This window comes from Monodelphis domestica, chromosome 1, assembly GCF_027887165.1.
Source record: "Monodelphis domestica isolate mMonDom1 chromosome 1, mMonDom1.pri, whole genome shotgun sequence".
NCBI classification, from domain to species: domain Eukaryota; kingdom Metazoa; phylum Chordata; class Mammalia; order Didelphimorphia; family Didelphidae; genus Monodelphis; species Monodelphis domestica.
Genome location: NC_077227.1, coordinates 82,820,861 through 82,838,768, shown reverse-complemented (window position 1 = coordinate 82,838,768; position 17,908 = coordinate 82,820,861). Strand labels below are relative to the sequence as shown.

The following is a 17,908-nucleotide window of genomic DNA, read 5'->3' as shown; positions in this document are numbered from 1 at the left end:
GTAGGATGTTAGTTGTGATTTTCTTTTTCCCTTCTTTTGCCAATGGAAGGAAGAGGGACAGGATTCCTGAGAACTCAGAAAACAGGGTTTAAGCAAGGTGGCCTAAGATGTCTCCTTAGGATTAGTAAAAACTGTTTTAGATAAATCCTCCTCAGTAAAGAAAGCCACTGGTCATGGTCTTTAACTCTAAGTGAAAATTAACCCGAACCAGGGATTTCATCAAGTAGAAGAGAGTAGAAGGAATTAGAGTAAGATCTTTGTTCATGTAGGCAAATGGATTGCTTGTGGCTGAGATGCCACTGGCGTATAAGGAAAGCCATCTCTAAAAACTTATGATGCCAGCTTGCCATCAAAGCAACACTAAAGTCAGGCACACACCTTAGAAGTTTTGGCTTGATACTCAAGGTGATTAGTTCTACAAAATCTGGAAGAAAACGGATTAGATTAAGCAATAACAGAACCATCCTGTAATAGTGAGGAAAGTACTTGATGGCATCCACATTTTGTCTTTCTTTAAATTTTTCTCTTATTGGGTATTTAAAAGATACATTTACTGACTAGTAAATATTTATGCTTAGTTTTCTTTATGAATATTTTTTTGTTACATAAAAAGTTTGTGTAGTAGGAACATGTACAATCATCATTGACCAAGGCTATAGGAATCCTAGCTATTTGGATCATGGGACTAAAATCCAAGGCATTATCATCTAATAACAATTTAGCCAAGTTTCAGGATTAGTATCTGAGAATGAATAATCTTTGGGGAGGGCTAGTTTTAAAAACCAGAGAAGTAATGGCAAATATTATATGATTTGTTTTCACTAAGCACTGATATCTAATTCAAGAAGTTTAGTACAAAAATTATTTCTTCTATTTTCTTGAGATTTATTTTATTGAAGAACTTCAATGGAAATAACTAGCTTAGTGAAGTAGTTGTCTAATAAAGAATTTGAACTCATGTCTTTAAGTCTAGTATTCATATCCACTGTAACATTTAAATGCCAGCCAGTCACTCTTTTTTTCCCTTGCCTTAAATTTGAAGAAATAAAACATTTCACTGTCCCAACTATAGTTGCAACATACCCTTTTGTTGTTTCATATTTTTAATTGAATGAAACAAGAAACAATAACAGATTTAATATATATAAATATTGTATTTTGTTGAAAATACTTTTTTTTGGTAAATTTAATATAATTGATTCACTTTGGTTGTTTCATAAACCTGGGATTACACTTATTTGTAGGCATGAAGAAATGGTTTGGAAAACAAAGAGATGACTTGAATAAATTATGTAAATAATATAGACATTTAAAAAACTTACTTATAAACAAATTCTTTGAGAAAAATTGGATCAGACATTATCCAAACTTGTGCGAATTTGAAAAAAGTGAGGATTTTTTTGGTAAGAACTTTTAATTTCATAATTTTGCACAACAATAGATAATAAATTAAAATGATGCCTATTAGAGAAGATATGATACTTCTTCCTCTAAATACTTCCTACTAAAGAATAATTTACTTGTTTTTTTTATATATTAAAGTTTTTTATTAAAATGTTGTTATTTTGGTGAAAAGTTTAGAATAACTTTTGTTTTAGTTCAACAGAAATAGATGATATGCTTAGAAAATCAACAAATCTGCTGCTGACAAGAACTTTGAGTAGCTGTTTACAGAACCTTATTAAAAAGCCTCACATAGGTCTGACAGAGGTAGGTTTAAGAAATACATAAAATTTAAAGTTTCTTAGTTGTAATAGTTGTTATAAAATCTATTAATGTTCATCATGGTATTATAAAATTAGTTATGTTATTGTATTTTATATTTCTTGATAACAAGGTGTTATGCTTTAAGCTAAATACAAACCAAGGCCCAGTCAGAGAATATATAAAAGGAAATAATTTACATAAAGGAAAGTAGATGACAGAGCAGATTGAAATTTATATGTTTGTAATTGTCATAGATTCAGCGGCAAAATTTTGGAGATGTATTTTTCTATTTTGTAATTGTTAAAAAAAGATTATAAAAAGAAATTTAAAAAAGAAAAATATCCTTAAATTATTTTAAATTAATTAGCAGAGCTTAGATTATATTTTAACTTTTTTATTCTTCTCTGTTGTATATTTCATAGGCATTATTTGCAGAATTTCGGAATCAGTAGTTAATCAGTTGTATCCTGTAATGCTATAATTATGTAGTAATGGTGCAGTTGTCGGAAGCAGTAATCCTGTTTTAAAAATCAGATGGCTTTAGGACATGTACCCTGCATTTTACTGGATATATTTTGTGTTTTGTAGCTAGTGCAAATCATCATAAACACAACACACCTGGAACAAGCCTGTAAATACCTTGAAGACTTTATAACTAACATAACAAATATTTCCCAAGAAACAGTTCACACTACAAGACTTTATGGACTTTCTACTTTTAAGGTATGTAAAGTGTAATTTTGTTACCAGACCAAAAAATTTGATTATAATCATCATAAGCAAACTATTAAAAATAAAAGGCAATTTTATTATATACTTAATGCCAGCAAATTCCTAAGAATTGAGAATTAAAGATAATCATTGTCAACATTGAGCAGATAAATGTAATTTCCTTTTTGGCATTTTAAACATCTTATTAAAATGGAGAAAAATGTGTGTTTTCTGCACATGTCATATTTTGGTCACATTAGAGGATCATAGTAAATTCTATGTGTCTTTCATTATGATTAGATTTTTATTAAAATTTTACAATTAATAACATTAATTTTATCCAGAGTATATGTTGCTATATACATAGGAATGAATAGCTATAGATTCTAAAATTAAGATTACATAATATGAATGGTGAAAACTACTGTGGATCCTTTTTTGGCAATGATTTGAAAAAAAAAAGTAATCACCTTTTTATATGGCATTAAAAACTTCTGCTTGAAAAGAATAGTTTTCCATCTGTATATTTATATATACATTTACTAAAAGGTGACTAATGTCATTTTAGCAGAACAAGTTTTGTGGAATTGTACTTCAAAAGTTAGAATTATAGTAGAATCAAAACATTTCGCAAGTCATAAATGTTGAATTTATGAAGTGTTTTCTTTTTTCCCTCCCAAGAATATAAGACAATGACATTACCTAATAATTCAAATCATTTTTTATATTGAAATATGTTGACTTTCAATGAGACTATAGGTGAAAAATGTAGAATCTATTATTAAAGTGTAGAATAGAATAGTGTAGAAAAGTGTAGAAAAGAATAGAATAAATGACTAATATATGTATACATATGCATAGATATAATTTTTCAAGTTCCTATTCAAGTATATTCTTAATGTTTTATATTTTTGAAATTTAAATTAGCTAATTTAGCCCCCAAATTTGGTGTCATTTCAAGCATACTTGAATCAACATTTCAAGCATACCCCATCCCTCCAAAACTTACTACTGAACTCGAGGAAAAAAGTCAGTTAAACTGTATAACTAGATAAAGGGTCAACTTCTAAAAGGGTATGTGGGAATCAGTAAGCAAGTCTAGGATTTATAAGAAATTGGCTAATAATTTAATGAATTCCCTCCATTATCACATCTTATTCCTCTAAATTAATCTCTCTCTCCCCTCCCCTCTTCCTCTCTCTCTCTCTCTCTCTCTCTCTCTCTCTCTCTCTCTCTCTCTCTCTCTCTCTCTCTCTCTCTCTCTCTCTCTCTCTCTCTCTCTCTCTCTCTCTCTCTCTCCCTCTTCCTCCCTCCCTCCCTCCCTCCCTCCCTCCCTCCACACACACCTTTACTGCATATTGGTTCTAAGGCAGAAGAGTGGTAAGAGTTAGGTAATGGGGATTAAGTGACTTGTCCAAGGACACATAGCTAGGAAGTATCTGAGGTTAGATTCGAACCCAGGACCTCCCATCTCTAGACCTGGCTCTCAATCCACTGAGCCACCCAGCTGCCCCCTAAGAATCTCTTGACATCATGCAATGATCCTTGTAACCTCTGATTAGAGAGCAGAATAGGAGCTATATCAACAGTTCCAAATTTGATGACCAAAATTTGGGTTGGATTCTGAGATACTTCTTTTGAACTTCCCATAGCATCTATTCCAGACTGTCTCATTTCTCTTAATCCTCCCTTCACTTCCCCCTATCCTCTTTACTAAGGACATTGTATATTACTGAAAAAAATAGAGGCTATATGCCATTAATTCTGTCTTATCCTTTTTTCAACTCTTTGATATCATCTCTCATTCTCTACTCCTTTACTCCAGCTTCACCTTTTCTTTATCCCAGCCAACCCCATTTTATATGTACCCTTGATCCCCTCCCCTTCCTTTTCTTCCAAAAGGTTATCCCCATGATCATTCCCCTCCATACTTAGTTTCAGTCTTTTCTCATCGATTGATTCCTTTTGTCCTATAATCTAAATTTCCTCTATTCTTAAAAAAAGCCTCACTTATCACTCATGCACTTCTCAAGCTATCATTCTGTATATATCTTCTCTTTCCAAATTCCTAAAAAAAAGCTGTCTATATTTGTTGTTTCTATTTCCTCTCTTCTCCCTCATTCAGACCCTTGTATTCTGCTTCCAGTCTCATTACTCAATGGAAATTGCGATCTCCAAATCTACCAGGGAGCTCCTAATGAAAAAAAAAAATCATTATGAACTTAAATATCAAAAAGATCATTTCTATAATATAAGAACATAAAAATGATTCTTTAAGTGATAGAAATCTGTTTCATATTGTTTGCTTTTAGAAAAGCAAATGATAAATTCATATTGTTGTCAAAATTGTCTTGCTTATTTGTGCTTTCTTCTGTTTTTTTTTCTGTGCATTAAAAAATAGCAAATCATATGGGTTTTTTTTTTCTTCATTCTTGATTTTTCTGCAGCATTTGACACTTTTGACTACTTATCCTCTTTGGGCTTTGTTTGTTAACATCACTTTCTCTTGGTTTTCCTATTTGATAGCTCTCTTTGCAGGATCTAAACAAAACCATACTGCCTAACTACTGCCCTCTGGATTTGTCCTGGGCTGTTTTCTCTGTCTCTTTCTCTTGGTTATATCATCAGTTCCAATGGATTTAATTATCTTCTTTATGCAGATGAATCCCAAATTTAAAAAAAACTAAAAAGGTTTCTCTTACCTTTAATCCATTCTCTATATAGCTGCCAAAATGATATTCTTAAAAAATATGACTATTTCTCTTTTCCTTAATAATCACCTCCAGTGATTCTGTATCACCCCTAGAAGCAAATACAAACTCTTATTCTTGACATTTAAAACTCTTCATAATCTAGCTTAAAGCTAGGTTAAACTACCTTTCTAGCCTTATTATGCATTATTTCCCTTCAAGGGCTTTATAATAAATCCAAATTGCCCTTCTTGCTATTATTCCTCATACATGATATTTTATCTCCTGTCTTTCTTTCTGCCTTTCCCCTGGCAGCCCACTATGCAATTCCTCCTCACCTCTTCCTTTAGAATCCCTAATTTCCTTGAAAGTTCAGCTCAGTGCCATCTTCTATGTGAAGCCTTTTCTGCTCTCCACAGTTGTTGATGTCTTCCTTCTCTATTACTTTGGATTACTTTTTATATCCATATGTGTGATTTATAACTTGGTCTCTTGACATTGTGTTTGAACTTGAAAATAGGACCAGACTCTGCGCATTTCTAGATGGAAGGTCTAGGCTAGTCCTTTTGCTGCTTTCTTGGAGGCATTGAGTGTTATGTTCTTCTAGGCTCTTAGGGAATGCTCAGGCTATTGAATCTGCAAAGTTTCAGTATTTCCAAACTACTCTGATCCAGGTCTGTTTGCTATCCCTCTGTTCTAGGCTTGGCAAATTCTTGACCTGGATTTGGATTTGAATAGTAGTAGAATCAGCAAACACTAGGGGTCTGGAGTCAGTTTATTGTTTTATTGTTTTATTGTTCGTACTTAAGAAAGCAATGGATAAAATGGATAAACTTAAAAGTGTGCCATGTATACATTTTGTTTTTCTAGAGACCTGGTTGTTAAATATTTACCAGGACACTCCTGGATACAATCATGCAGAACACATGGCCTCTCTCCTCTAAAAATTTATAATCAAATACTGGAAGTAATACATGTGGATGGATAAACCTCAAGTCCACACTGCAGCTTATCCTCTCTACATAGCCATGAAAGTGGTTTTTCTAGAGTCCAGTTCACCATCTTATTCAGTACACTTTGGTCCCCTGTTCTCCCTCCTACTTCATTCCCACTGTCTCTCAGGCCATTAGACTGTGAACTTCATGAGAAGATGGACTGTTTTTATTTTTTGTCCTTTTATATCCTCAGTGTTAAGCATAGTGCCTGATACATAATAACAAATTTGATTTCTACTCTACAGTTTTTTTGCTACCACAAAATGTCTTGGCTATGAATATCCTGGTATATATTAAGCCTTCTCTCCTGTTTTCAACCTTGGTGTCTTTTAGCAAGATCATTGAGTCATAAAGTATGAATAAATAAGGACTTTTGTGCATAATTTCACATTGTTTTCCAGAATGTCAAACTAATTCGCAGCTATTTCAACCTCTTTCCCTTCCTCCTTTGCAGTTGGAGGTTGCAAGTATACTACTTGAAATAACAGATTTTTTTCTTTTGGTTATTTTGTTTTGTTGAATTGGGGTTTGATATTGGGAGATCTTACGCGATATAGAAACAATATGTATCAATAATAATTCAGTTTTTAAAAGTGCATTAATGTGCTTATCTTTCCAGTTCCTCTAATATAGGCAGTCTAGTTTTATCATCTTTGTTAGTTTTATGGGTAGTATATTAATTCTTGTTTAACTCTGTAGACTTAACCTGTTATAGGTTCATGATATTCTAACTTCAACCTTCTTTACTATCTATTAGACCTCTTATATATATCTCATTGACTTCCTGTTACAATATAGATATTGCAACTCTCTAACATGTAATATTTTGTTGTACAGTTATCTCTCCTAGACTACAAATGCCTGCAGGGAAGGGCTGGTGCTTAATTGAAATTTTAATCTCCCTCATAGCCATTTTAGATAAAGCAACTGAGGCTCAGCTAGAGAAGTATCTTGTCTAAACTCACACAATTAGATTAGGGTGGGTAGAGACAGAACTTTTGAGACTTTAACCTAGGTTTTTTCATTCCAAGTCTAACATTCTATTACCTTGTGCTATTTTTTAATTTTTGTTATAATTTATTTGCTGTTTTATATATTTATTTGTTGTCTAGTCATTTTTCTGCTGTTTTGACTTTTTGTGGTCCTATCTGAGGTTTTCTTGGCAGATATACTAGGGTGGTTTGCCATTTCCTTCTCTAGTTAAGTGTCTTGCTCAGGGTCACACACAAGTAAGTGTTTGAGGCCAGATTTGAACTCAGGATAGAGCTTTCCTGACTTAAGGCCTGCATTCTATCCATTGCACCACCTAGCTACCCCTACACCATGTTCTTTGGTCAGTGAATATTCTACTTCCTTAAAATAATCTTAAATACATATGTAATAATATGAAAGTAAAAGATATATTTGGTAATGAGGAACAATAATATATACTTCATATGCCTATTATTTAAAAATGAGATTCCAAATACAAAAAGCAAAAGAAGAACAAGTTTTATGTTCTTTATGTTAAGCATTGGGGCAAAGGATGAAAAAAAGATTTAAATAAAGAACTGTATCATGCCTCTAGGAAGTAATAGTGAATATCTAGCATTTTATGTTGTCCTTTAAGGTTTGCAAAATACTTTATATTTTCTCATTTTAGCCTCATAATAACCCTGGGAGTTAGGTGTGACTATTATCCCCATTTTACAGATGAGGAAACTAAAGTAGGCAGAGATTAAATGACTTGCTATGAGTCACATAACTAGTAAGTATCAGAGGTCAGATTTGAATTTAGGTCTTATGGACAACATGTCTATTGCTCTGTCTGTTGCACCAGCTAACTGCCATATGATATCCTGAACTTCAAATAAATATGGCCACAGAAAAATATATAATAAAAGAAAATTTAGAACTTTAGGAAAACTTTTTAAATGTTCTTTACTCTAATGTCTGTGTGTTTTTTAATAATAGGATGCTAGACATTCAGCTGAAGGTGAAATATATACTAAACTCAATCAAAAAATTGATGAATTTGTTCAGCTTGCTGACTATGACTGGACAATGTCTGAGCCAGATGGAAGAGCCAGTGGATATTTAATGGATCTCATTAATTTCTTACGAAGCACTTTTCAAGTGTTTACTCACTTGCCAGTAAGTATAAAAATTTTAAAGTGACTTTGTTTTTATTAAAGTTGAGTTCTTTGTAATATACTGTTAAAATAAATTGCTAGTTTGTTTCCAACTCTGTTCTGTTACCTAGTTCAATTTGTACAGAATCTCAGGTCAGCACTTTTAAAATTAAATATTTTATGAAAATCTTTAAATTCTGGATATTAAAAACCTGACATATACAACATGATGCTAATTGAAAAAATTATGTTGCTACAAGTTAAAACAGATGACTTTTCTTGCCAGAAATGCAGATAGAATGTTGGGTAGTATTATAAATAAATAATTTGCAAACAAAACAGAAGACATTATACTACTCCAGTACAAAATATGGTATGATTTATGCCTTAAATTCTTGACTGTTATGGTTGGAAAGATATAATACTCTGAAAAAGATCCAGAAAAGGATAAATAAAATGGTCAAGGGACTTGATTCTATTTGAACATAGATTAAAAAGGATGGGCTCTTTAATTTGGAAAGTTAGTGACTAAGAAGGAATGAATGTATGAAAATCATAAAGGATATAAATATGGTGAGCATGAATTTGTTACCCAAATTGATGAAGTCTAGAACTAGTTTCAAAGTTTGAAAAAATAATTTTAGAATAAAAAGAAATAATTTAAAAGAATGATCAGCATATTTATTGAATTTCTTATCCCAAGAAAGTATATTAACAGAAAATGTAAATAATGTATCTGTACTAGTATTTTTCTTTAACACTATTTTAAAAGAGGAAATATTCATTATTTTTTATTTTCCCTTGAAAGATTGCTTTGTCAGCACTAACAACTGTAGGAGCTTTGACAGTCAAAGTCATTTGAAATGTGAAGACTTTTAGCTAAAAATAGGGAAAGAATACCTAAAGAGTGGTAACAAAAGTTAACTCTTTTCTAACCAAGGCTTTTTTGCAGTTCTCTAAGGAAGTATTTGGTTATTTTTGATTCTGTAAATTAATTCTGTTCACACTTGAGAACATTTTTTCTTATGTGACTATGCCTGTAAGTTTGTATGCATGTGCTTATACAAACATACAAACACACTTTTTAATGTCGAGATATTTACTGAAAAGGAAGGTTAGGAATTATGGTTGTTAATAAGCTAGTTTTAAGAAGGATTTAAATAACTATATGATTATATAGATAAGAGAAGTTAGGATTGTTTGAGATAAATCCTTAACTTTTTCCTGTTGTTATCTGGAAGGGCAATTTCTGTGTCTCAGAGACTTTCCTTGGTGACATTGTCAGAGATAGAATAGCAGACCAAATGGACCATTGGTCTGACATAATATGGCACTTCTTATGATCTTAGATAAATTTTCCTTTATCATCATTTTAAAAATTATCTAATACATATTTATCCCTTGTAAAATAAAAGTAGGATATAATGATATCATAGCAGGTGTTCATTGGACAAGCAGCTACCATCATTATCCAAATAAATATGTCATCAGCCTACTTTCAATTTTACCAGTTCTTTAGCTATTAAAGATCTTTTTCATTTAGGCTTTGGCCTTGTCCAAACTTTACATAGTTGATCATTTTTATTTAGTGTATTCTAAGCTAAGAAATTTGATTCTAACTGATATTCTCTAGCTATAGCACCTCAAATGGGTGCCAATTAGGAGATATTTAATATAAAATTGTTTCATGAAAAAGATAGTTAATATTTTGCCTTTGTATGAAAGGAATTATAATTGTCTAGTGTGATTATATTTCCATACATTGATTTGACTACTAATTATAAAATATGGAACTATTTTTCATTTATATCTTTTGCTCTCCCTTTTTATCATTGCATATAGAGGTTTTCATAGCCATTTCTTACAAGTAGCATATTTCCTATTAAAAATTATAGTGCTTTTAATTAGTAATAGTCAAAGCTAGCTGAGGTTTTGTTGGGGTTTTTTTTGGCTTGTGAGCAGTTATAAACGGTGATAAGCTTATTTTTAGATTTGTCTTATGAAGAATCACTAATTAAGTTCGCATAGTAACTTTGGAATATAATTTTATATATGTTACAGAGTTTAATAATCAATAGTATTAGTGTCCAATATGTGTGGTTCTCCAGTTTTCTTCCTAGGCTATATAAAATTTTATGTAATTTTGTTGGCTCAATTATTTAGAGATGACTGATTTTCTGTAAAGAAAATAGTACACATTTTGAAAAAATGTAGACCAAAATAATCCAATTGCAAGGTATGACCAGATTGGATAGGAATAATAATTAAAAAAAAAAAACCCTTACCTTCCGTCTTGGAGTCAATACTGTGTATTGGCTCCAAGGCAGAAGAGTGGTAAGGGCTAGGCAATGGGGGCCAAGTGACTTGCCCAGGGTCACACAGCTGGGAAGTGTCTGAGGCCAGATTTGAACCTAGGACCTCCCATCTCTAGGCCTGGCTCTTAATCCACTGAGCTACCCAGCTGCCCCCAGGAATAATAATTTTTAAAAGCTGTCAGTGAGACAGTTTAAACCCCTTATGGTTTTGCCTTGCCTTAAATACATTATTATCCCTCCCAAATAAAATATCATTTTTACTAAGTGTCCCTCCCAAATAAAATATCACTTTTACTAAGTGTCCCTCCCAAATAAAATATCATTTTTACTAAGTGGAATCAAGTACAGTTTCAAAATTTAAAACTAATCAAACAAAACATCATTAATTATTTCACATAAATCAATGTTATCAAAGTAAGTGGCTTCACCAAATACATCATACAGTTCCTTTATGTTACAGAAATTTTTGTCAGTGTTATCAAAATATTATTTGTTTTTTGTGAGAATAAAATTCTTAACATGCACTAATGAAAGCTAGAGGTCGAAAGCTTTGAGCTTAAATTTCAAAGTCATATTGAACCAATTAATGATGGCATTATCTACAAATACCTTGGGCTTTTCCAGGTAGGTCAGAGCAAATGTAAATTTATCAAAGAATGGGCTGGAATTGAATATATTCAGAGGCTTATAGGCATCCTGAAATCAATATAAATGTGAAGAGCAGTTTAAAACAATGAACAACTATGTAACATTGGCTTTAATGTATACTTTTATAATTGTAAAGTGAGCCATAACAGATTTGAAAGTTTGAGCAAAAACACACATGATATTAATGCAATATAGGGCTTATCCTAAGTCAACTAAGGATTGATAGATATTGTTAGTACACATTATAAATAGATAAAAAACTTACAGAAATAATCCTGGAACAGGTAGTCATTGAGCAGTAGTAGTAAAGGATAACAGGTACACATTAATGTATTTATTGAATGAAACTGAAAGTATTTTACTTCTTTACTGATCTCATGAAATGGTTTAGATTAATGATGCAATCAAAAAGCTCCCCCTGGATGACCTCAAATTCATCTGAATTAGTCAACAGTTTGTTAGACAGCAAAGCATCAAACAGATGGCTTGTTCATGGGAATTTATTTGTGAAAATAGGTGTTTATGACAACAATTCAAAGACGGCTATTCCTACCAAAAATGACAGATGTGTAATTATTAAAGAGCCTAGACATAATGATTAATGGAGGTTATAATGGAATGAAAGAAAAAGCATTTATCTTAGTGTGTGGAAATCACTGGGAATACAAATAAATAAAACAATCCTGATCACATTCAACCAGAGGAAACAAAACATTTGAGGTTTAAGCTAAAAAGTCAAGTAGGAAGACCCAGTGGGCCTTAGAGTGCAGTTGCAAGACAGATGGTAATGCATTTTCTTTAATGTAATTCCACTGATAAAACATCCATTTCTGATTTTTAAAATTTTAAGTGTCAAATTCATTTTACCAGAGTGGTGAAGAAAACTTTCTTTTTTGGGTTTTAAGTATCTGTAGCTGCTGAGGAAGAGGGGAATGCAACCCCTATAGAGACATCTTTAAGGAAATGGCAAACCTTGTGCACAATATCATTGCCCTACAAAAATTTATCACTTATCAAATGCCTGGCAAGGTGAGACCTAGTAACTAAACTTGCTATTTTTCCTGGACTGACAGAGGACAAATCCCTTAACTCAAAGTAACTGTGATAAACAGCACCTTGTCTTCCCCCCAGAGCTATCTCATTGTATATAGGAACTTGTAGTAAGGGTAGCACTACAAATAAGAACCTTGAAAAGTCCTGGGGAATTCAACCAATAAACTATATTTGAACGAGACTCTTATTTCAGACTGAACTCTTGCCCATAATCACCTGGGTATAACATTAATCCATAAAATATTAAGAACAATGTTTTAATATATGTTACCATTTCAAATATTCCTATTTTCCAAGGTAGATGAAATGAAAACCTTAAAGAATATAGACACTGAGCAGAGGAAGCTAAATCACAAAGAAACATGATATTGTTATCTCACGATATTTTTCAGAAGCCAGGTTAAGTTAACTTGAAGAACCGACTTTGCAAACAAATTTTGTCCTCCATGCTTTCTTATTTACTGAAGAACTGGAAGTGATCAATAGCTGTAGCCTTTCAGAGTGCAACTATTTCAAGTCTGATTAAACAAGCAAGGGTTTTAATTTTAGATTCCCTTCTTCATTACTTCACAAATAAAACTATTAGGTAATTCTTAGATACTTTCCATCCATGTTTAATGTTTTCTTTCTTAGAAATGTAAATTCTGGAAGGCATCCTTTTCCAAAATGACCTTGTTTTACCCATTTGAGAAATTTTATTGATCAATGTATCTTTCTTAATTATTTTCTTCAAAACATTAGGATTTTTTGTTTCTGTGTCCTCATCTACACTAGGTATCTTTTTGGTAATTTTAATATTATACAACTGAACTCAATTTAAAAATCTATAGAACCAATACTTGCCATTAAAGTTTCTTTATCCCCTTCATTTTCCTTTTTTTTTAACTGTCTTAAATACATTGGAAGCTTTTGTCTAAATGACAACTTTGCTAAGAAGAATGCATTTTTTAATTTAATTCTTCCCTTTGTAATTCTTCTATTCTTTGTAGTTATTTGCAAACTACAATTAACTGAAATTATACCTTTTTCTTTTGTTAATGTTTTATAATCTGTATTTAAATTAAGATGTCTCTATTGCTTGTCCTTTTTTAGAGTTACTATGATCATGTTCTTATTGTTTAATTATATAAAATTTTTGTGTTAATGTAATAACAAACCCATATTCTTTCTTTTGTCCATTTTGTCGAGGGCTCTTTTAAAAAAATGAGCATATTTGTTGGTAATATGGTATATAGCAGCACATCACTTATACACATGTGGATATAGCCAAGTGCAGACTGAGATGTAGGGTGATGATGATGATGATGATGATGATGATGATGATGATGATGATGATGATGATGATGATGATGATTGATGATGATGACAAGGACAATGACTAATATTTGTATAATACTATTTGCCGGGCATGTAAAATACTAAGCTCTACAATTCTTATCTCATTTGATTTTCACAATAATCCTAGGAGCATGGTGCTGTTATTATCCTTATTGTACAGATGGGAAAACTGAGACAATTGGAGGTTAAGTGACTTGCCCAGGGTCACAGAGCTATAAGTAAGTGTCTAAGGCTGGATTTGAATGTAGGTTTTCCTGACTTCAGACCCAGTACTCTATCCACTGAATCACCCAGCTTCCAGGAATATATTAAAACTTTAGACTTGCTTGTATGTGCTAGATTAACAGAATTTTTGGCTTTTGCTTCAAATGCACCCTCATATTTTATGATTTATACTAAATCAAATTTTATATCTTTCAAACTTTAATAATTGCCTACAATTTTAACTACACCTTATTTTTGGCATTCCTAAATAGTGACTTTAAAAAATATTTCAGGGCTAAATTATTTCTGTCTTAATATCACTGAACTAAACTAGTCAGGACTAGTTTACCTCGGAGTTCTATTGTTGGTCCAGCTTTGAGAAGTACATGTTACCCCTATATCATTTTTAGTCTTAAGAACCCCTAAGAAAATACAGTTGTTATAACCCATCTCAGCCTCTAAATGAGCTCTGTAACTACTCCTTCAAGACATTTAACCAGAAGTCAACCAACCTAAGCATTATTAGTTAGCAGGAATTGTTCTGTTTCTTTTCCTCTTTGATTAGTTCTACTATCAGTTCTATTAGGTAGGCAGTCCATATATCTGCTTTTGCCTTGTATTTGTGTTAAGCTATAACAATGTTTGGGAAATAGTGTGGATGGGTAGAGCCACTGGGATGTGATGGGATCAGTGCCATTTAGAAAATAACTTGTATAGTTACACTTAGAATTGTTGAGGGCAGCAGATATTCTGAGGGATAAAGAAGTAAAAATTAGAACCTAAGCTGAGCCTCAGTTAATTTTATACCACTCTAAAAGTATTTATTTAAAATCCTAACCCATTTTCCATTAGAATTCTTTATTTCAACAGTCTCCTAAATGATTATTTTGTTTGCTCCTAAGCAGTCAACTTTTTTTATTAGTATTACTAATATAAAATGATAAATAATTTATATCATTTTTTGTCTTTGTAATTTGCTTATATATTGATATGTTAATGTGAGGTTGACTAATGTTTTTGGAATTCATAATATGGTGCAGTTGATGACATGGATTTGAGGCAGAGAGAACAACCAGCAGGTTATTGCAGTATTCTAGGTGTGAAGTGATGAGAAGCTGTACCAGGATGATAGCAGTATCACCAGAGAGAAAGGGATGTAAAGGTTAAAAAAGTGAGGCCTAAGCAAAAAGATTGGCTATTGGGGAAGAGGGGTGTTGAAGACTGAAGGATGACATCTAGGGTTTGAGCCTGTAGTCAATTGGGGAAAATAGGAAGAGAGTAAAGTTTGTGATTGGGAGAAGATGAGAGTTCAGTAGCTTTTGACTCCCTTTAGAGGCACTCAGGTATATTGCTGTCATGGCTTCAAAAAAAAAGAAGTTTTATTTACAAGTAAAAGATTTTAATCTAAAACTTCAGGGAACTGAGACCCTCACCTTTTGTTGCTTCCTCAATCTGTATTAATGATTCATCCTATCCTAGATTGGTCCTCAACAATGAAGAAACTGGTTCTTTCCCCATTAATACTTTGCACCTTGTTGCTCTTTTTCTGGCAGCTCTCTCATCCTTGTTTTCTTCTCATGGGTCCTTCTAGCTCATCACTATCTTCAACTTTGCTTTATCACATTTCCCTTTGGTTTTGTTTTCACAGCTAGCCTTGGTAGCAAGTACTTTCTCTCCAGGTAACAGATGTAGAATTGCTGGATTGTAGAGCAAACGCACTGGCACCTCAGAGGACAATATAATAGTTCTCACTAGCCTCCTTGGTATCAAGGGCATTTTGATCTATTTACACTTTTTTTAATACCTCCCACACAAAGATTCTTTTGAGTTAGCTATGGGAACAACTATTTTTTGTACTGCTGTTTTTCTGTTGGGCGTGTTGTGGTATTCCCAGTTATTTAACTCATTCCTTCCCTAGCATCTGGCTAAGTATACTTGCATCAGCATCTCCAATTAGAGTCTTTTAGGATTCTAGTCTCTTCTGAGAGGCCCTCCTATTCTCTTTCTGTTTGTCTTTCTTTCTCTTTTTTTTCCTTGGTGCATCTTCTGTTTCTTAGAGACCCCCCAAAAGAAGGTAGAATCAGGGGCTTCTAGTTCAGACTCTGAGGACTCAGAGAAAGAGGGGCAATGTTTCATTACAAAAAAAGTTAAATAAGAAGCAGCTATTGCCTTTAAGGAGTGTATAAATTTGAAAGGAGTACAAAACTTGTAGATGGACAACTGTATAAGACTCTCTTCCACTGACTCATTTCTAGCTTTCTTTCACATTTCACATTTCACATCTTTCTTCCTGCATTGTGTTCTATATAGACTCCTAGTTATTCTCTGATTTAGTCCTGCCCTCTCTTACATCTGTGTATTTATGCAGAACATCCCTTACATTTAGAATGAATTTCCACATTTTGGCCTGTTTTAAAAAATAAAACATTGTACAAAAGATTAGAATAATTATCCTAAAATATACTTTATATTCATTTTTTGTAAAATTACCTACTGGAGACAATTATATAGGTACACAAAGATTAGAAAAGACAGGAAATTTTGCTGATAGGGTAATAATGGTCAGTCAATAATTTACAGTATTAAACAACTTCTACAAAAAAGTTGAATGTTTGTGATACCTTTGTTATATTTAATGAGCATAATATGTCTTATAGTATTCATCTGAATAAAAAGCTAAAATTATTCTTTATGATTACATATATAGAAGTCTCTATCCAAAATAAGAAGCAATTTATTTAGCATCATTCACCAGAATACCTATTCTCATAAGGTTTGAATCTCTGTGAGGTTCAATGTGCCATATAAACATCAGTTCTTATAATTCTGTTCAATAAGATACACTGTTTGACATTGGGAACACCAGGATGTGAAATTATATAACCTTTGCCCTTGTAAAAATAAATTTTGTGAGCTATAAAATAAAATATTTAGATGGAAAAACTGTTCAATATAGGTTCAAAACTGTTTAACTCACCAATCAGGTTCAGACTGTTCCAATATTTTTGATAGAGGTAATCAAAAGTATCCTGAGTGATGAAGTGGAGCTCAAATGTGAACTTCCCTTCAGGGCCAGGTGCAAGGACGCTAAAGAGACTCTTATTATAAACATAAAATGTTTACTGAAATTTATAAGGATAAATAAAGGATTTCTAATTCTAAGGGATTCTAAATCCACCCAAATAAACTCCCAGGCTCTGCAAGGAACTGCTTCTCCTGTGTTTCATAGGCTATACTAATCCTCCCTGATCTGACTAACTCAAAATTATACTATCTAAATAAAACTACCACTAATATCCTTATAAATCTTAACTTTGCCTTCAAATTATGAAATAGCAAAGGCTAGCTGGTTGAGTCTCAACAAGAATCAAGTTAGGACTCTGAGTCTTTAGCAGACATAGAGTCTAAACCAAAGACCAGATCTTTCTTTGATCTTCTCAGATATAAACCAATCTATAAAAACCACAATAGATATTCAATAGTGTTTCCCAAGTTGGGAAAGGAAAACACTGAGCTCCTTCAGATCTTTCCCTTAGAGAGACAAAGATGTTACCTCCTCCAGCCCTGAGAGAGAGAGAGAGAGAGTCCCTGAGAGTGTGCCTCTGCCAACTGCCAGAGAGTATCTTCCAACTGCTAGAGAGAGTAATTGACATAGAAAACAGTTGAAATTAATATGCTCTCTCAGCTCTGCTTCAAACTCCAGTTCTTTTCTCAAGCAGCCACTTGACTTCTTATTTGGATAAGCAATACTTATTTTCCAATGTCATCCTTACACCCTCAAGGATCCTAAAATTTACCAAGGGGATAATAATACATGTACACAAATAAGTATAATGTAAGATAGATTATGATGGGAACAAAGATGATCTAGAAAAAGCATTCTCAATATTTAAGGGGGGAAGAAAGATCATTGTAATGAGTGGGATAGGAATTAAGGAAGTCTTCATGGAAGAGGTGGTATCTAAGCTGATCTTGAAGGAATTTCAGTTGACAGAGATGTGAAGGGAATTCATTCTAAGTTTGGGGGATGACCTGCATGTACTCATGCAAAAAATAGAAGAATCCAGGATAAGATAAGAGAACAACTAGAATTCTCATTTGACTGGGACACCAAAAGGGAGTAATGTAAAACAAAG

The 17,908-nt window shown here is 32.6% G+C and overlaps 1 protein-coding gene across 5 annotated transcripts in view; it reads left to right on the top strand.

Annotated features, from left to right (window-relative positions):
* Positions 1-17,908, top strand: part of EXOC6 (exocyst complex component 6) — a 214,003-nt gene that overhangs the window by 126,744 nt on the left and 69,351 nt on the right. For all 5 annotated transcript variants that reach the window (XM_056802427.1, XM_007478800.3, XM_001375293.5 and 2 more), the window contains 3 exons: positions 1,599-1,710; positions 2,296-2,430; positions 8,057-8,236. In XM_056802427.1, coding sequence (XP_056658405.1) covers positions 1,599-1,710; positions 2,296-2,430; positions 8,057-8,236 — 427 coding nt within the window. The remainder of the gene's footprint in view (positions 1-1,598; positions 1,711-2,295; positions 2,431-8,056; positions 8,237-17,908) is intronic.